At 40.5% G+C, this 20,404-nt stretch overlaps 2 protein-coding genes across 4 annotated transcripts in view; one reads left to right on the top strand and one right to left on the bottom strand.

The window, feature by feature from the left end:
- Window positions 1-435: 435 nt before the first annotated feature.
- SSR3 (signal sequence receptor subunit 3) lies at window positions 436-12,337 on the top strand. Its single transcript, XM_061194544.1, has 5 exons — window positions 436-687; window positions 2,260-2,386; window positions 6,160-6,258; window positions 10,848-10,979; window positions 12,050-12,337. Exons 1-5 carry the CDS (start codon window positions 555-557, stop codon window positions 12,114-12,116), a joined length of 558 nt encoding a protein of 185 aa, XP_061050527.1. The 5' UTR covers window positions 436-554; the 3' UTR covers window positions 12,117-12,337.
- Window positions 12,338-17,546: 5,209 nt separating this feature from the next.
- KCNAB1 (potassium voltage-gated channel subfamily A regulatory beta subunit 1) overlaps window positions 17,547-20,404 on the bottom strand; it is a 438,166-nt gene continuing 435,308 nt past the window's right edge. For all 3 annotated transcript variants that reach the window (XM_061194543.1, XM_061194541.1, XM_061194542.1), the window contains one exon: window positions 17,547-17,847. In XM_061194543.1, coding sequence (XP_061050526.1) covers window positions 17,758-17,847 — 90 coding nt within the window. In that variant the 3' untranslated portion in view covers window positions 17,547-17,757. The remainder of the gene's footprint in view (window positions 17,848-20,404) is intronic.

Raw genomic sequence — 20,404 nt, forward strand, 5'->3', positions numbered from 1 at the left:
TGAAATAATGACTGTGTAAAGAAGGGGCTCAACACATACTACCTACCTATACTTTCTCCTCTTCTTCTTCCAACGCCCCAGTGCTGTGTACCCACAGAGCCGGCTAACCATGCGCCCGTTGAATGAATGACCATATGACTCAGAGCTCCTTATTTTGGAATTTCGACGGCTTGGAAAGCATGAGTCTACCAGCATCTGTGAAGTGTAATGTCAATAACATTTTGTTAATTAAAAAAAAAAAAAAAAAAGCACCCACTAAACTACAAGTCCCGGCTTTCTCCTGGAAACTGACGAGTCACGTGGTTTGCCAGGAATCCGGAAGTCTGGCCCGCTCGCCCAATCATGCCGTGAAACCTACGTAGCGGCGCCAGACTGGCCAATCCTGCGGACGCTTGCCCCGCGCCGCGCAACGCCGGCTCCCTCCTCCGAGCGCGGCGCTGACGGGTCGTTAGCGGATACGGTGGCCGTAGGGGTGGTGCCAGCGGCCTCTGCCCGGCTCGGCGCCCGGCTCGGGGCCTGACTTGGCCTTCTCGTCTCGCGGCTGCGGTTCCACCATGGCTCCCAAAGGCGGCTCCAAGCAGCAGTCCGAGGAGGACCTGCTTCTGCAGGATTTCAGCCGCAACCTCTCGGCCAAGTCCTCGGCGCTCTTCTTCGGAAACGCCTTCATCGTGTCCGCCATCCCCATCTGTGAGCGCTTGGAGAGAGGCGGGCGGGGAGGCCGTCGGCGGGTCGGGCTGGGCGGGGACGTGGCAGGGCCGGGCGGACCGGCAAGGCGTGAGCCGGGGCCCGCGCTCTCCCCAGCTCGCCCTGGCCTCGGGGGCAGCATGTAGCCTCTGTGGGCCTCCGTGATCTGGTCCAGGGTAGTGGTGGGCGGCATCCCAGGAAAGTCACCTGTGGCGCGTTTTAAAAGTACGCTAGCTCGTTCCCGGGCCTCACTCCTGCGGATTGTGAGTTACTCGTTCCGGGATGGCGGCCCCGAATCAGTATTAAAACTAACGCTCGGGTTAAGATCTTGTGATGCTAACATTTAGGCATATAGCCTGCTGTTTGCTTTTTTTCCCTGCAACTATCGTTTGCTGTTACGAGATCTTAAACTTATTACTTATTTTGGAGAAACTCATGAATTAAGATGAGAGACATTAACACCCGCACTGAATTAGAAGTGTAGCTTTAGGAGAACTGCTTCACGCAGAACATTATTTTCCTAGTTTGACGAGAGAAGTTGGACCAGTGCCAAGGGCCCGCGCTCTACAATGTGTAGTAACCCTTTTTTTTTTTTTTTTTTTTTTTTTTTTTTTTTTTAACTTCTGGGTTTATTTATTTATTTATTTATTTATTTTTGGCTGTGTTGGGTCTTCGTTTCTGTGCGAGGGCTTTCTCCAGTTGCGGCGAGCTGGGGCCACTCTTCATCGCTGTGCGCGGGCCTCTCACTAACGCGGCCTCTCTTGTTGCGGAGCACAGGCTCCAGACGCGCAGGCTCAGTAATTGTGGCTCACGGGCCTAGTTGCTCCGCGGCATGTGGGATCTTCCCGGACCAGGGCTTGAACCCGTGTCCCCTGCATTGGCAGGCACATTCTCAACCACTGCGCCACCAGGGAAGCCCCTGTAGTAACCCTTTTAATAAGCCTATTAGGGCAATTCTAGAATTCTTACTTGGATGGAAAAACTATACAGCCTTGGCCAAGGTTGTTTTTAGAGCTCAGGGTTCCCGAATGTGAATTTCCTCTCACATTGCTGCACTGTTGTTGGACAGTCAAATCCAGATGTATTTTCTCTTTCGGCTTTATAAAACCCAGCGTGCAGTTAACGTGGTGTGGAGCCTTTTGGTTCACTGGCTGCACTGAACACTGCCTTGATTTCAAGTAACAGCCACGTCAGCGTGTAAACTCTGGTTTGGGGCTGCACATGGCGTTTTAGAATGGCCTGTAGTTAGCGTGATAGTACCCTTTAGAATGAAATTTGATGTCTGAATTGTGATTTTGTTGAGCCAGAGTTTGTTCTCATTTTAGAAGCAGAAATCTCATAATGGACTAGTTATAGAAAGGTTATGTTTTTCAAGTGTTCTCAACTAGGGAAACTGGAGACTAACGTTTTACTGGATATCACACTTCTGCAGTTCCCCCTATAATGTACTGGATTCCCTAATCAGGGCTGTATTTTACCAGGTTTAGCTATAATTAATTCAGCAGGCTTTTGTAACTGGCTGGTAATATTATGTTTCTTTTTGTATCCTCCTCTCCCCCTTTTATCTTAATTCAGGGCTATATTGGCGAATATGGCATATGGATCTTATTCAGTCTGCTGTTCTGTATAGTGTGATGACCCTAGTAAGCACTTATTTGGTAGCCTTTGCATACAAAAATGTGAAATTTGTTCTCAAGCACAAGTAAGTATATTTCTCAAGAGAAAGTATATATTGTTGTATTTTTATATAGTAGGAGGTCTTCTTAAAGACCATTTGTGTGTGTGTGGGTTTCAATAAGCACTATTTTGAGATATATATGTATGTATATTTGGAGGGGGAGGCACATTAATGGTATGAAGGAGTAGCAACTAACCGAAAAGCAGAGACAGTGCTTCTAACACTGCTATGGAAGTGGGTATTGATGGTGGAATTAAAACACTTAAGTACCATCCTTAATCATGGGGTTCAGAAAAACAAACCCACCAAGTAAAGTAACATTTTAGAAGTCAAATGGAATTCTTTCTAGAAGGAATTGTTCTGGGCTCACCATGTAGAATTTTTGGATGTGAAAGAAGTGGTCTTTTTTTCTTACATTCAACACTGATTTTTTTTTTTTTTAACACTGACATTTTTAATGCTAATTGCATTTTTCTTATGAGAATATGAAAATGTAAAAGGTTACCATATTTCCTCTATTTCTACCTTCATTTTATCGTGTCACTCTCCTAACAACTCTTCATGGCCTTCTCTTTTCTAAATGTGTTAAATCCAGATTCTTCCAGGCCCCGGTTTGCAAGTCTTCTGCCTCCTACCAGTGGGGCCTTGTCTTTTAGGGTTGGGCCCTAGATCTTCTGACTCAGCTTTTGTGTCATCCTTTGAACGTGACTCGTTCCCTCCCTCATTTAGAATCATCTCCCTTTCTTTCCATTCTTACATGTCTGGTATTTCAAGACTTAGGAATCTTTTCCAGAGTAATCTTAACTGTCCTTATTGTTCCTGTGTTAAGCTTTCTAGTGATGAGGAGTAGAAACACATTGAGATGATCTCAGTTAACAGGGATTTATTGTAAGGAGGCCAGAAATGGTCTCAGCAGCTGAAACTGGCCTCAGCAGCCTCTCCACTGTTGTTCTCGACCCTTAGGAGTCCAGGTTGTGCGTGGCTGTTGCTGGAACGGCTAAATCCAGGTCACCTTTGTTGTCTCCCTGCTTGACAGCCCCTCTTCACTAACTGCCGTTCCAGGATTCAGCCCATCTCGGCCTCTGCTGTCCTGGGCTGTCTTCCTTGTGAGGCATGGCCATCTGTGGATAGCGCAGCCCTCAGAAGTGGGCGTTTTGCATGACCCATCCTTTGTGATTCCCTTGGAACTCAATCCCTTTGGGACCTAGTGTTTTTTCACTTGTTCTGCATATCATTTTTATTCGCCTTTTTGGAGTCAAAAATCATGTTCTTTCCCCTCATTTCTCCTTTCAGCTTCTTGAGGGCAACTGCCATGTCTTTTGTTTATTTCTCTTACAATAGTTAATGGTACGTTTAATTTAGTTCAGTAAAATTTCAGTGACCTACTGACTTAATACACTCTCTAAATGGAATTATTTTTTAGTCACAGTTTTGGTGTAATATTAAATATTGCTACTGACATCAAAACTCCTACAGATTGGCAAGATTGTTAAGGCTTAAAGAGCCAGCAAAATTCTGAGTGTGGGTGGGTGTTGGTGGTGGAGAGAGTGGCTTCAGAGCTGACAGTCTGGATTCCAGTCCCAGCTCTGCTCTCTTAAATGCAGAGCCTTGGCATGCATTTCATCTTTCTAGACTTCAGATTCTTGAGCTGTAAAATGGGAGCACTAATGGTACCTCGTGGGATGGTGAGGATTAAATATGATACGTGCGACGTAAACCATGGTGTCTGGCGTGTAATAAATGTTTGTGTGCAGTGCTGGAGAGGTTGGGGGTGAGAGATCCCATAGGAATTTTTTTTTTAAGGTGGCATGATTTTAAAAATGTTTGCAAAGATGTTTTTTTATCTCAGTTGGCTGAGAGCTGGGCCCCTGGATTTACCTCTGTTTTGTTTTAGAGCATTCAGCGCTGAGTGAGGTTTGTTTTCTAAGAGCACTGAGATGGAGGGTAGGGCTTCTTGAGTTGTAATAAACCTACAGTGTGGTTGTTAATGTCTCTGTTAGGCGAGTATAGAATCGTAGACATAGAAGAGAAATTAACTAGTTATCTGGTTTAGTGTCTTCAGGAAGATTTGTCATGTGGACAGATGATTGACTATTTGTCCAAGAGATGCTTAGAGCCAGCTCTTCTGAAAATAGTTTATTCCTGTGTCCTAGCACCCTGACAGTTGGGGGTGGTGGTGTGTGTGTATTTTTTTTACCCTCTGTTCCACTAAGAAAGGTTTCTGCTGTGAACCATGTCCATTTCTTATCAATTGGCCTTTCTTAGAAAAAAGCAGTCTCATGTGAAGTTCAGGAAACACTTAATAAGTGACTGGGATTTGCTAGAGATTAAGAGATGAGAGTCTCTGCCCTGCGGAACTGAACTTTTACATAATAAAATGAGTCAGGGAAAGTTGGACATTATAGTGTCTTAAAGTATCTCTTAAAGCAGCTACCTGCTCTCTTAGCTGCCTTTTTTCTTTATGTTTCAGAACTTATTTCCTTTTACCTGTTTTTTTTAGACAAACTGATTTTCCTCTCTCCAGTTATCAATTTGTGGAAAAATACATCAGTTGAAGCTGACTAAAGGTTTTCTTTTTAATAATGTCACTTCTAACTTGATTCTTGAGTGAGAGATAGAGATGGAGATATAGGTAAAACCAGCCTGAATTTGTGCTTAATTTGTAGCCCAGAAGCTCATGTGGTTGGAGAAAGGTTGAGAACTATTGCCTTGAATGATCTTGGGCTTTTCAGGAATCCATCCTGATTTTCCCACCGTTTCCTTTGGTCCACTGACCAGAACTTAATATACATAGTAATGAGGGATTGAGTAACTGAACATAGATTGAACAGATGTCTGTCTCTATGGTGCACATCCTGTTGCTTTCAATACATCTTAGTATCGTGTTGAATGTTTTCTTAGTGGGACTTTGTAATTGTTATATTTTGCTGGTGATCAGTTATTACTTTTTCTATGTTTATGGCTAATCAGTTTCTCCCATATTATGAAAAATAAATCATGTTGAATTTAAATGTCTAATCTTTGGGAGGCTTTTTGTATTTCATCACAGGTTAAATTTTATCCTCTCTTTCACTAGCAACCCCATCTGATAAAATTCACCTCATAGATTTTTTTAGGATTATGTCATTTTTTTCTTTATCTGACTCATCACTCAAGATTCTGATCTGATTTCTTGAATAACACTTCCAGCCTTTTTTGGCTGATTCCATATTATCTCTTGGTGCAACTCTCAAACCAGTAGTTCGTTTAACTAAAAGTGCTGTGGTCACTCCTTAACCATGTGGTATTATTTCTTTTTAGTGAAATTCCCCTTTGGAGTAAAGTCAAAAGCTTTACTTTAAGATATTACAGCTATTAATTCTCTCTTTGTTAAGCTTAGTTTTCTCTCCTGTTATTTATTGGAATTGAAATCATGTATCATTTGCTAATGCCTTAACAAATTTGTTTGTGGAACAGTTAAATTATGAGTTAAAACAAAGTGGAGCTATAATGATTCATAACTAAACTGTGTTAATAGCATTTGACTTTTATTTCCATATTAAATACCTAACTTAGGAAAATTCTCCCTTTTAAGCAGAAATCAAAACACATCACTAATAAACCACATCTTGGAAGTTTCTTGAACTCCCTCTCTTTTGGCTAGCACAGTGTAATAAACTTGGAACTTTCTGTCCAGCTTATTTTCTTGAAATGTAAAGTATACAGTTGCCAATACAAGATAAGAGTACAGAGTGTTTCTGAGAGAGTGTGATGTTCACTCCTGGAGCATGTGGAAACCTTTTTTCTTTTCCTTCCAGAGTAGCACAGAAGAGGGAGGATGCTGTTTCCAAAGAAGTGACTCGAAAACTTTCTGAAGCTGATAACAGAAAGATGTCTCGGAAGGAAAAAGATGAAAGGTTTGGCTCCCTATTTAAAGTGTTTGTGGTAATCAAAAAGGGGGTTATTTGTAGAAAATAAGTTTTTGGTTTCTGCTTAGAGCGTGTGGATATTAGAATTATCTGAGGAAAACGCTGGTATTAGAAGTCATGGTAATGAGAATAATAACTGACTTTTTGAGTTTTTATTACTACCAGATACTTTTCTTTGTGCTGTACACAGTTCATTTATTCCTCCAAAGAGCTCCATGAGGTAGGTACTGTTGTCTTCTCCACTTTACACCTGAGGAATCTGAGGTACAGAAAGCTCGGGTACCTTGCCCAAGGCCATAGATTAGTGTGTGGTAAAACCAGGATAAGAATGCAGCCAGTCTGACTTGAGAGCTTGTACTCAACTGCTCTGCTGGAATTTAGGAGCCTGCAGAGCTGTGTCCAGTGCTGGCTCTGCCACTTGGTAGCTGTGTGACCTTGAGGGTATCACCTAACCCCTCTGGGTCTGAAGAGTTTATATTGTGTTGTGTGTTAGCATTTTTAGGTGGTGGTATTTCTGCTCCTGAGCTTCCCTGGGGACATCTGGTTCTTGGTTATCTGCACTGTTTGGGAAAAAGAAAAGAATTAGGTTTGTCTCCTGTTGCCGAATTCTGTGCCACATTTGTTAGTCCCACCCCCAATTTTTCCTGCCAGCTGCTGTTAGAAGGCTAATAAACAGTCTGACATCTGAGTAGAAGTCTCTGAATGATTGAGTAAACTTGTGCTTAAGAGTTGCCAGATGGTTTAATAGAGTCATGAGTCGAGGCTGTTTTCATGGATCTTAAATTTTAGTATCTACGAGGTGCTTTATGAAATGGAATTTTTATCCTACTTTTTTCCAGAAAGACTTTGTGGGGACTTGAAATATTGAATTGCATGTGAAACAAAGCAATACAATTTAAAAAGATCAGAAACCGTTTAAAAGTAAGAAAAGGTGGATGAACGAGGACCTCAGCATTAGTTACAGCAGTTGGGCACTAAACTCAGCTCTGAGCTTCCAAGTGTCAGAGGAAGCATCCAAAGTCATCCAGCTTTCATTGTCGGATGAGAAGCAGCATGCAAATCCTTCTGAAAAGAAACTTTCCTGGCACTGAATCTTGGAAGGACTTTATCAAGTGGATCCTTATTTAAGGGACACTGAGTAATTTAATGAACAGTGTCTTCTACAGTGGTTTTGGACAGGCACCAAAACATTATTGAAATGATTATGTCCTATGGATCCTTCATAAAACTGAAGGCACAATATTAAAATCATGACAGTGAAGGCCTGTTTTTTAGGGAGCCGGTTTAAAGACCTCTGGCTCTGCATAGCTTTTTTTTTTTAGAATTGCAAAGTTATTTTTATTTTAAGATATTAACAAGAATTCATTATACTTGCAAAGAAATAAATTTCCACCTTAAGCAATTTTGATTAATATCTCCAAATATTGCTCAACATTTATGTACAGCTCTTGTGAATATCATGCTGATTCATGACAACCTCTGGGATCACATATTACAAAACAAAAAGAAGCATTTCCTAATGGATGCTGGGCCATACTGGAATACAAATGGATTGCTAGGCGAAAATCTATTGCATATGTTAACTAAGAGAAGAAATGTGACAAGATAGTTACTTTGCCTTTTCTCTTTAAACTTTCTGCTACTCAACTCCTCCCTCTGCATAGCTTTTTAATTGCAAATTTTTGCATAGGGATAGATATTAGAGAATCTAGACCACTTTCTTTTAACCTTTTCATCGAATTATAATATTTATTAGAACAGTGGTTCTGAAACTGGAGTGCACATCATAGTTACCCAAATTTCAAAATGCTTGTTACAAGCTCTTACAGGTCTTACAGGTTTTAGGTGATTAATTGTATCAGAGATGGCAGATGGGTCTCTTCAGCCCACTACAGACTTGCCTGATTTGGTCTGGCACTTGTTCTTGATCCTGGGATGTGTCTCAGAATCTTTCTCAGTGTGGTATTCAGGTAGTCTCTACTAGTGGATCAGAGTTGGAATTCGAAATGAAACCTCTTTGCCGTTGCCTGGACCAGGTATTTCAGAGTAGGATGAAATGGAGGTTTTATTGATATATAAAATGCAGAGTGTCAGAAGATTATAAAATTTTCATTCTTGTCACCAGTAGAAATTTTGCTGTTTGTAATTCTCTCGCAAAGGCCACGCTGGATACAGTTGTACCCAGGTCTGTACTCATTATTGATGCTGATAACTGGATCCAAGACTCCCTTTAAGATCCAGTATTTTTCTTCCTCAAAGGATTAGTTACTTCCAAGAGATTTAAGAGAAGGTTTATCGGCATCTTTCTGCCCAGATGGGTATCTTCAAAGCTCTATCTAAAATCATCTGGAATATGGACTACATGCCACTTTTGAACCTACTTTTCTACCTATCCAAGGAAATTAGGAGAGGAGAATCAGATTCATTAACATTTGTCCCAAGGTATGAATGTTATTTCTCCTTGACTTACTGACGGTCCATCATTTAGTATTATCAGATTGTAAGAGTTGTTGAGTTTGGTCTCAACTTTTCTCCTGTTTTAGGAAGTGCTCCTTAGAAAAATGACTGCGTGAGAACTGTTCTCCCAAAGTAGGTTTCCTACCAGTGAAGCTTTTGCGGAACCATTGCTGATGAGGGCAATTGGGGGTCCTAAACTTTTTCAAAATAAACCAGGCTGGACTAGAAAAAGTTGAGAGCCGTCAGACAGTCCTGACTGTGTATACCCTGATGTAACACACGGTCTTTGCGAGCTGGGATAACCTAAAGGATTGAGCCACTCTTTCATCAAAAATGTCTTGAAGATGGTTCTGATTCAGGGCATGATGGGGAGTTAGGGAAAAGTGCCGTGGTGGAGGTGTGATAATTTAATCACCAGCAGTAAAGGCATGCTAGTGGCCTACTTAAGGAACCTGTCTTCACTGGGTCTTGTGCCAGAGTCTTAAAAACAGGCAATTGTTCTGAGTGTTTTGTAGCATTAAACCATGTTGGGACTATGGATATTTCTGGGCTGGTGTTTTCTTTGATCATTGTTAGAATGGTATAATGTATTAATTCCAAGTCACATATATTTTTTAAATTTACATTTAAACTTCTCTGAAATCAGAAGCTGTTTTATAGTTGATAGCTGCATTTAATGTAATGTCCTTCACTTCTTCCAAAGTTTATAGCAAATTGAAGATTTATTAAGTTGATGCTATCTACAGAATCAAGGAAATATGGCATATGTATTAGAGACCACAGATTTCTTCTGACAAAGATAAGATGCTAATACCTTCCATTTAGCTCCTTTACAGCCATGCTTGTTGACTTTGGATTAGAACATTTGGTGACTAAAACATGGCAGTTACTACTGACGTTAGCCATAGTGCTGTCCTTAGGATTAGTTGGGGGTACTGTCTGGCCTCAGAGTAATGTACCTTTCTGGGGGAGAAAACATCTATGGCAATGAGTTACAGCCTTTTTGATAATGACCTACAGTAAAAAAAATATATATATTTTACTCTTTGACCAAATACACTTTTACATACACACATGTACATGTTTCACAGAACAATAATTATTACCCTACTGTATGTGATGCACTTGATACTTTTCTATTTTTTCCTTTTTTTTTTAACGTGCTGGTCTCAACTCACTAATTTTTCCCGAACATCAGATCCACTCAATTGATTTCATGTCCCACTAATGGGTCACAACCTACCTACTCTTTTAACTTTGTAAATTGCTTTACAAAGTTAATTAACTGAGGGAAATAAAGGCTCCCTTATTCACAGGCACCCTGGAACTTCCTGTTGCCTGTGTGAAGAGGTAAAAGAAAAGGTTGATAAAATACTAGTAAATTAATACGATATCATAATGCATAAAGAGGATTAAATAAAAAGTAAATGGGTTTCACAGAAGTTAAAAACTCCTCCTAATGATCAAGCAGATTCTTAGTTTGAATTAAATAAAGATGGCTAAAGAGAGTCGCAGACAAGTCTGCTTCTGTGATGCCACAGCTAGCTTTGTCCATGGGCTTGTCTTAAGGCGAAATATTGAAGGCTGAAATCTGTAGACTGTAGAGAGTCTCAAGCCTCAAACAGCTGAGAAAGCCCTGTCAGGCTGCTAATCATCAAGTTTGTTTTCAGTGAGTACCTAGAGAAAGATGCCTATTTCAGTTGCTGATGAAACCAAGCTAATTTCAATTAATCAGTCCCTTCCTGCAAAGCTCTAACTGCCTGGGAAAAAAGGTAACATACCCAGCAACTGTTTCTTGAGCATCGATAAAGTTTTTTTTTTTTTTTGGCTGCGTCGTGAGGCTTGCGGGATCTTAGTTCCCTGAGCAGGGACTGAATCTGGACCCCAGCAGTGAAAGCACCGAGTCCTAACCACAGGACCACCAGGGAATTCCTGAGCATCAGTAAAGTGAAATATCTTTTTCAGTAGGAAAAAGGGGACAATGCTGACTGAATTTAATATTAAAAACAGATTCTGCCCAGAACACTTAAGGAAAAACTTAACTATGAGCTAGAGCCATGTGGTATTTAAAATTTTTAGTACCTATTTAAAAACTTAAATGACTTGTTTTGTGTCCGCAGAATCTTGTGGAAGAAGAATGAAGTTGCTGATTATGAAGCTACAACATTTTCCATCTTCTATAATAACACCCTATTTCTGGTCTTGGTCATTGTTGCTTCCTTCTTTATATTGAAGAACTTCAACCCCACAGTGTATCCTTTTAAAGGTTGATTATCTTTTTTAGAAGTCTAGAAACAGTTCGTTTTAGTTTTGATTTGTCTGAGTATTTTCTGGTAACAAAAAACTACACAGGGAGTCAGTCCTTTAAAAAGCACCGTGACCTTAGGCAAGTTTCTGGACATTTAAAATACGGGCTTTTGGTTTGATTTGAAGTTCTTTTAAGTTTATGAATTAAGACTTCATGATAAATAACAAGTATTACAAAGCAGTCTTACGTATATGATGATGTGTACCTGCCTAGTTAAAAAAAAGTTCTAAGGAGACAAAGCAAACTTGCCTTCTTTGCTACCTCCTGGCATGAGCCCTGTGTCTGCTGGTACTCTGGGGCTTTGGGGTTGGGTGGATAGGCAGTGGAGTTAAATTGGCACATTTCATAATAGCTTAATGGTGTTTCAAGTTGCTCTTAAATTGAGCTTTTGGGCAAGAATCAGTCTTCTCTTGTTAAGGTAATTTATCAAAGGTATTATCCAAGAATGTGCAGCCAAACTTTTAACCGTTGGAGATTTTGATGTAATAAAATATCAGACACCCTCCAACTTGTATCTCCTGGGAATACTGGAGTGGTTTGCCCCAAACACTCTAGTCCTGAGGCTGAGAGTAGCTGCAGACTTTCAGAACCTCCTTGCTTTTACAGGCTAGCTGTAGCCAAAACACTGATAGACAGGGAAGACTTATTTTTCCTTTGCTCTTGATGTGGGGGGTTGGGGGGTTGAGGAAATCAAGTCCCTTCTTCCTCCCCATGTTCTTTGATCAGTTCTTTTCCTGCAGGTTAAATGGAATTCAGATGTTTTCTTTGTGATCATGTGTTCTAGGTTTCTGTCTCAAGTGTTTTCTTTTTAAAATTGGAACACATTTCCTGTGAATGTTCTTCATTCTTTATAATCTCCTCTCTTGTAAATTGCATTTGCAGACATTGGGATTGCACATTATTGTCATTAGACAGCGTCAGGAGGGAAACAGTACATTCCAAAGAGATGGGTTCTTTTTGTTTTGTTGAAAACCAATTTGGGGTTGATTTTTCCTTAACATTATATTCTTACAGGAACTACATTTTGTCCATAAGTGCCTCCTCAGGCCTCATCGCCCTCCTGTCTACTGGCTCCAAGTAGAGCACGTCAGCTTCCCTCCACTGCCCTGGCTTTGTGTCTATGGGTGGCCTGTGGTATATGGGAAAGTAGCAGGGTGGTCAGGGTGGAAGACACACAAGCTGTTTTTGTAAGTCTGGAGTTTGAGGGTTTGAAAAACCCAACAAAATGTAATTCATTATTTGTTTATTGGCTCTTTTTTTTTTTTTGACAGATTGTTGAAATTAAATGAATTGAAAGGGAAACTCAGAGTACCAGGACATTTATTAAAAGGCAAAAAGTGTTGCAATATGTTATAATCACAAGGGAAGAAAATAACTTGTTTCCTTGTCAGAGGTCACAGTAACCTGGACTGAGCTGTTATTATTTATAATAGTAGCAAGAAGTTAATAACTGGTTCTGTGTGTTCCAAGCACAATATTACAACTTTTTTTTGAACCATAAGTACCAGAATGAGTCCTCTCCCTCTGGGGGATTGAACAGAAGCTTCATGTTTGCAAGTCTCTGAATTTGTGATTTGAAATAACTCAAAGTTAAAACATTAGTTTCTCCAACTTGGAGAAGAGAAACTTGTGGAAAAGTTGTTCTTTTTTTTTTTAAAGGAAGAAAGGCAGCCAAGGTAATAATCTAAAAATAGTGCCTAGGCATATGAGAGTTGTCCTATGCGGTTATTAAAGTACACACTGTTCAGCTCTATAGCTGTGGTCCTGGATGTCCAGGGAGGTTAGCTTGACCCTACCATGTTGGTTTGACCTATTAAGAGAATGGCATCATTGTTTTCTCTTGACCAGGGTCTCACATCATTGGAGGAATGTTCAATAAGAGAACCTCTTTCCTGAATATTGATGTGTAAAAGACCAAAGTAATTTTTGTGATCTTAGTTCTGGAATTCTAAGAACTCTCCAAGAAATTACAGTGGTTTTGGTGCTGGTCAGCATTTTTCTATGAGGACTTTTGTAAATTTGACCCTATCAATTGTAAACAAAATATTGATCTCTTTAGACCTTGTGGGTCCAGCCAAGAGCAGTCTCTTGCATTTTTTAACCAGCGTGTTTACAGGTAATTATTTTTTTCTATGTGCCATGATTTGAAAAAGTTTGGGAAGCTCTTCTTGAACCTACATCACTTAAAAGGTTATGGACTCACAGGTGATAACTCCTGTCAGCTTTTGACCACATCCAGTACTTTTCTACAAACAATATCTTAAAGGAAATATATTCCCAATTGCTAATCTTAACTTTAATGTTTGGTTTCCACTTCTAAATTTAAGGTGAATGTTGCAAATAATATTCACCGTTTATAACTATAGAAAGATATTCACCAGGAGTCCATCTTCCACTTCCATGCTGTTGGATGTTTTGGGAAGTCACATCTAAGAACCTGGAATGAAGACAGGCCAGGAGTACATTTGCCTAGTGACCCAGATCATCATTATCTTCAACTGAGGATTAGATTTCATCATTGCTTTTAGAAGTCTGCAGTTCTTTACTTTTCTCTGGTACATTGTTATCCATGTGCCACCACTGGGTAATATGAGGTTAATGGGGAAGTCAGAAGAAAGACCCTGCACAGTAGTTAGTGTAGCACATAAGAAGTTTATTTTTATTATGTTTTAACTTTTTTTTTCTGTTGATTAATAACTGGTCAGTAGTTTGGTGGCGTGGCGTTTGTACCAATTGCGCTTGCTTATTTGACAAAATGACTATTTGACAAACCATCAGTGTCTACTGTTTGTTACCAGAGCTGGGTCAAGTAATTTTTTACCTGTAATTTTTAACTTGTAGGTAAAAAATTGCCACTAGATGGCAGTGCCTGTATAGATGGGAAAAAAATTCTTATAATACAGTATACCTGAGATGGGGTGGCGAAATAGGGGCATCAGTGTGACGTTCTTAATAGAGTGCCTCTTGAGTTAATAAACTGAATAATTTGTAGAAAAGTGAGGAAGCGAAATTTGGTTTTGGTCCTGAAACTTTCCTATGGCACTTTTTGTTTTTAATCCTGATAATAGTTTCTAACTTTCTATACTGTCAGATAAATTCCGGCGTATAAGTTTATAAGACATATTCTGATGGTTCTGCAGTTTTCACTAAGGATTTACTGTACCAGTGCTTTACTCTTAGGAGCTGTGGAACCTTTTCCCCAGCACTCTCCGTGTCACCTAGAAAGACTGTGCAGTGCAAAGAATTATGATGTGCTGGATCTGGCTTAGTTAGTAAAAGCCTGCTGGAGAATATTTATCTTAAAAATACCTCTTATCCAACACCAGTAAAATAAAAGGGGTTTTGCTGTAATTGGGATTCAAAGTGATTTAATTCCTGTTTTTACACCCCTTGTGATAAGTTACAATTTCATTTATAACTTAATACTTGGGTTGAAATTATTCTTAGCCAGTAAAAATCTACTGGTTGACCTATATGGTATATTATTCTAACTTGGATAGAATAATTTGAAGCAAGTTTGAAGTTAACAAATGTGGAGGTTGGATTTATACCCAAAATTCTTATGAAAGGTCTTGCTAAGTTTTTTTTTTTTTGGTCACACCGCACGGCTTGTGGGATCTTAGTTCCCTGACCAGGGATTGAACCCACGCCCTCAGCAGTGAAAGCACAAGAGTCCTAACGGCTGGACCGCCAGGGAATTCCCAAAAGGTCTTGCTTATTGAGTATCATTAATTTTTGCTTTGTAAAATTTATATTTTCCCTAGACTTCTTTATAAGAACCGTGTGATTAAGTATATCATCTTTATTTCATTATTTCACGTTAACCATTATTTTAATTTCCCACGCATGTAAATGCACATTTTTGTAGTTACTGATCAAATGCTTGTAAGGGCTGTAAGGGGTTATCTCCCACCTCCTTGGACTCCCAAGTAGGGGGATTCATTGAAGATTAGGAGGGTCTTTTGGGTGGTTGGTTTGATTTCATGGAGGTGGTTAGAGATGAACTTCTCATTGGCCTTCATGAGTTTTCATTGCATTTCTTTGACCTTTTCTTCTTCTTAACTGATCCTGAATTTGGATTCCTATTCAAGTTTTTTTAACTTAAAAAATCACACACACTTACTTTTTCATAAAGCTTTAAAGCTAAAAAAATCATCCCTAAAAGAGCACTGGACTGGAACACAAAATACTTGGGTTCTAGGCCTGGTTCTGCCATCAACTTGCAGTATGAGTTTGGGCGAGTCTAATCTCTTCAGGCCTGGGTTCCTCATTTGCAGGGAGGAGTGGGGTGGTCTCAAAGATGGCGAAGGCCCCTTGAAGCCCTGACATCTGTCCGGTGACCCTTGGTGCACACTACGGATGAAGATGAAGTGGCAGTTCTTAAAGTGGGAAGCCAGGCACAGGGCTTCTAGTTTTCATTTCCCTTGGCTGAGGTTTCAGTATGTGGCTGGCTGCCACCCAGGTTACCCTTTGGAATGGTATGTTCTCTGCCAAGGAAATTCTTTCCAGAAAAGAAAAGAAAATGAGAGTGCATGGAATTTTTTCTTAAGGATAGAACTGTGAAATGTATTTATCTAGTATATTTACCATGGCAGATGATTTGTATATAAAACTAGGTGTTCCCACGGCCAAGCAATGTTGGTATTTGATTTTAATTTGCAGGTTCTTTTAAATGAGTTTGAGAAGCTTTAACCTTAGTACAGAACATTTCTAAAACCCAAGGAGAAATATCTTTAGTTCCTAATCATTTTCTCCATTAACAAGAGAAAAAAAGTTTGGGTTGCAATTTAAATCTTTTGGTAAAGCTATTTCTGTTAGGTATCACTCAGTGCAGCTTACCTGCCAACATTATTTTTATTTAAGTGATTGTTACTGCCTGTTTTATGAAGATGGGTGTGTGTGTGTGTGTGTGTGTATATATATATATATCTCCTATAATGATATATATATAGCCTTATAAGGATAGATCAGATAAAAACTAATTGTGAGATTAAATGCACAAATGCTTTTATTACTCTAAGCAAATAAACTGCAGTTCCAATTAGACAACTTCAGCTCATTTATGCATACAGTAGTTCACTGGATTGATTGCACAATGAACAACTGAAAAATGATCCATTTCCATCATTAATCTGATACTCTTGGGTAAAAAATGCACTGCTTCCCTATTAGAATACAGGTAATAGTAATCAAAAAGAAAATTTGTTGGTACTTCACACTAACATTTTAAGATTGAGAACTTAATCATGAAATACATATCTGGAAATGATGGCAGAAAATAGCATTTTAAGCTGATAGTACATTTCTTCTGTAAGTCTCAGTGGTTTCTACATGGGGTCCTGTTGGCCAGAAAATTAAATTAGAATTTCGTACATGCTCAGGTGTCCAAATAGAGATAGAGGACCCTCCCCCCTCTACATACACCTTAAAAGTGGGGGAAAAAAGTTTTCTCCCTCCTTACAGGTACACGCAGTATACTGTCAGTTTTTCTCAAGTGATATATTCATGAGAGTAGGTAGCCAATAGTGGCAGGGCGGGATATACCTCAACTTCTGAGTGCCACAAGGCTAGGCCCCATTAATCCATGCAAAGAACTTTCAGGCATATGGTTTAAAGCACGTAGTGTGATTATGGAATTAGGAAGTTCTTTAACATTTACTTTTCTTTGGGCAAGTTACTTCACCCAGCATATGCTGAGTAGTGACAGCATTTTTCTCGAAGCCCATGATTCACTTTCATGTTAATAACTTCTCAAAAACACCAAGCATGTAAAATCCCAGTGCTAATTAAACAGCAAACATTTGCCTTTCTGGGTATTTTACAGATTTACTTACAAAACTGAGCATGTGTATATTTATTTTTAAAGCTCAAATATGTAAACTTGCAGAAGCTGTGCCTACAAGCAGTCAAAAGTATAAAGCAGGTTTTAGGAAAATGTAGGTAAAAATGAACACTTCATTGCAGATACATTTTATTCAAAAGCTAGGCTTCCATAGTAGTGTAATTCTCCCTTTCATAAATTAACCAGACTGTCTCTGGTTAAAGACTAGGGTCTTCATCCTTTTACCATCTCTCCATGTAAATGGACATAACATTATTAGAATCCTAATAGACCACCTTGGAGGAATTGCTATACAGGGCCATTTTTGAGGCCAAGCAACACTAAATATTTAAAAGGTAACGAAAGCAAATGCCTAGGCATTTCACTTCTGTTGAATAACAAGTGAAAACAACTCTTGCTAACATGAATGTGAAAATAGAAAAAAAAATGTAAAATTGTTTCAGCTGATTTTTCAAGCAAGACTTCTGAGTAAACAGAGCCTACTCTTTCTGATGCAATCCACATTGCATCTGTGGATGTTGTTCATTTGAAAAAATATATCTGTACAACCTTCTTTAAGTTACTAAATGCCTGAAGGTAATATGTCTTTCCCCCGCCACATGCTTTCCTTTGCATAAACATGAGATGTACAGAGCAATGTAAGAATAGGTGACTGCAGTCCCAGATAAGAAAATAGAATGGATTTTCCTGGTTGTGAATTTTCAGATGTGTTCATAATTCAGGTGCACAGTGGTAGCGACAGCAGACACCTCAGAATCCGGGGACACTAGAGGTTGAGCAGTGGGCTGCTAAGTGATTCAGAACACTGGCTAGTAACACCGTTCTGTACCTGTATAGACTGCTGCTTTACCCATGCAGCTCCTGCGGCTCATGCATTGCCTTATGATCTATAGTCCTTTTTGCTGTAGGGCTTGTTGCGCAATATGTTATCGATCTCATTTACCACGTGTGATGTCATCTTTGGGAGAACCTGAGAGCATGAGAAGGACAAAGGATGTGGTTAGTACTTGGTACTTGTTCTTTGTGCTCAATATTGAGCAAAGTCATCTAGAAATGGATACATTTATAAACCACCACCAGAATGCTACCTCCCCAGCAGACAGGAAGCTCCCTAAGGTCAGGGACCTTGTTTTGTTCACACTGCATCTCCAGAGCCTGTAAGGGTACTTGGCCCATAGTAGGTGCTCATAATTATTGGTGGACTGAGTAAATGAAGGCTCATAGAAATATAGAATATCTAGAGCAGCTCTGTCCAACAGAAATAAAATGAGAGCCATATATGTAATTTTAGATTTTCTAGTGGCCACAGTAATGAAAGTGGAAAGAAGCAGGTGAAATTAATACATGTTTTACTGCATTATATTCGAAACATCATTTGAACATGTAGTCAGTATAGAATATTATTAGATGCTTTACATGTTTTTAAGTACTAAATCTTTGAAATCCAGGGTACATTTTACACTTGGAGCGCATCTCCATTTGGATTAGCTTTAATAGCCACAGGTGGCCAGAGGCTACAGTAGTGGATACCACAGGTCTTGAGACTAAGGAGAGATTCAGTCCAGCTGGTGGACAGAACCCTGGTGAAGGATGGCCACAGGTTAACAGGCATCCTAGGTAGATGCAATAGCATGAAGAAGTGAAAAGTCTGTGAAACGGGGTGATACAAGTGTAGAGTGAGTGGGGGAGGGGTGGGGATGGTGGGAGTAGGGAAAAGGGAGGTTGAGGTAAACAGCGGAAGGCCTTGAATGCCATTTTTTGGAGTTGGGACTTTATGCTGTAGGTGGTGGGGAACCTCTCAGGACTTCTCAGCTGGGAGTGACCCCATCAGACACCTGGAGGTATTCTGAAGGAAGAGTTGGAAGGAGATTGAAAGGGGACACAGATGTTAGAAATTTATTGCAGTCCTAGCCAGACACTAAGAGCCTTAACTAGACAGTGGTGGTGGAGGAGAAAAGGAGAGTGCCTCGGAGAGACATTTTGGAGGCTGATGGTGATCTCAAGACTGGGTGACTAGGAAGATACTGGTGTAGGTAATTGAGACCACAGGAGGAGAAGTTTGGAGCCTAGGTTTGGGGTAGGATATGTTGAGGTGAAGGTGCCTTTGGGATCCCATGTAGAAGTGACTTGCAGGCAGCCAGAAGTGCAGCTGTGGAGCTTAGTGGTAGTAGAAGGACTGGAGTTGAGAATTTGTAAGTCATTTGCACGGTCATGCTCATTGAAGCCCTGGGGAAGGATGAGATCATCTAGGGCCAGCTAGCATTTATTGCAAGAAGTGGGCCAAGGGCACACATTACACCATAAGACAAGGGACAGAGGCAGGCTTCTTGCAGGAATAGTCTGAGCCTGTGTGGAGTCTGTGGTGAAATACATTCATGATGACTGAGTCTGAGGTTTCCACCTCACCCTTCCTCTGCTGCAGTCATGTTGGCCAGCGTGACCTTGTCTCCACTCATATGCTCTCCCCAGAAGCCTCAGGGTTTGGCAAGGTAGTAGAGCTCCTTCCTCACTGGTCTGGTAACATTTTCCTCTCCGAATGAAGCTAAAGCAGATTTGTTTTCCCACTAGCCTTGGAGCATCAGAGGATCTAAGCTACTGTGCTATTTAAATGTGAGACTGCAACACAGACTCAAATCTAGACGTTGGTTGGAAGTTTTGTGTCTAGAATATAGTGGGTTAGCCATGTGAGGAAAAAAATTCTTCATTCACTACACCAATAAGAAAAGAGATCTAAACATTAGAAAAATGAAACCATAAAAGTACTTGAATAAAACATGAAAGAAAATATAGTGTTACAAGACCTAAATGTTCAAGCCAAGCCATACATTAAGAATTTTATGTGAAGTTGCCCAATTTTTTAATGTTGGCAACTGTTTTAAAACATTTTCGTCCCTGCAGGTCACACAAACATCCCATGAGCTAGCAAACTGCAGGCGTAGTAGTATCCTGACTGCAGTAATTGGCGGGTGAGGGGAGGTCTGGCCAGCGCTGCTGGCTGGCAGGCATTAGGGAAGCTCTCCCAGGACCGGGTCACTGTCAAGATGGACCTTGGGGATGGAGCTGGATTTGGCCAGCCTGGGGTGGTGGACACTTCGCAGGAGGAGGACCACGATTCTGGGGATTAGGATCCCGGGGAAGGTGGGGGAGGGGAGATGAGCCGTGGCTGGGAAGGCCCGACTGCTGAGGAGCCTGGACTTTTCTGAGTGGACGGTGAGGAGCCTCAGAAGGGCTTTAAGGCTGGAGGATGGGGACCTGTGCAGGTGATGGGCTGCCTGCAGCTGTGGCTTCTCTCCAGTCTCTCATCTCTTGAGGCTCTGATTTATAAATGCTCCTCCAGCTTATGCTCACCTTAGGCACATTCATTCCTTGGAGCAGCTGCCTTCCTTTGCCCATTAGAAACTTATTTTCCTTATAGCTGCTGGCACTGCACTCTATCCAGTCCCACCAACCGCTGCAGGGAGCCCCCAGCCACACAATCTACTCACACCACATCAAGGGGCCCAGTTACAGCTTGCCAAGGGTGGAAT

The sequence above is a fragment of the Eubalaena glacialis genome, chromosome 6 (genome assembly GCF_028564815.1).
Source record: "Eubalaena glacialis isolate mEubGla1 chromosome 6, mEubGla1.1.hap2.+ XY, whole genome shotgun sequence".
NCBI lineage: Eukaryota > Metazoa > Chordata > Mammalia > Artiodactyla > Balaenidae > Eubalaena > Eubalaena glacialis.

Bases quoted from the DNA above. Each gene is read 5' to 3' on its own strand.
- SSR3 (XM_061194544.1), top strand. From the start codon at position 555: ATGGCTCCCAAAGGCGGCTCCAAGCAGCAGTCCGAGGAGGACCTGCTT. The intron at 2,387-6,159 runs GTAAGTATATTT...TTTTCCTTCCAG, and splicing joins AAATTTGTTCTCAAGCACAA to AGTAGCACAGAAGAGGGAGG. The intron at 10,980-12,049 runs GTATCCTTTTAA...ATATTCTTACAG, and splicing joins AAGAACTTCAACCCCACAGT to GAACTACATTTTGTCCATAA.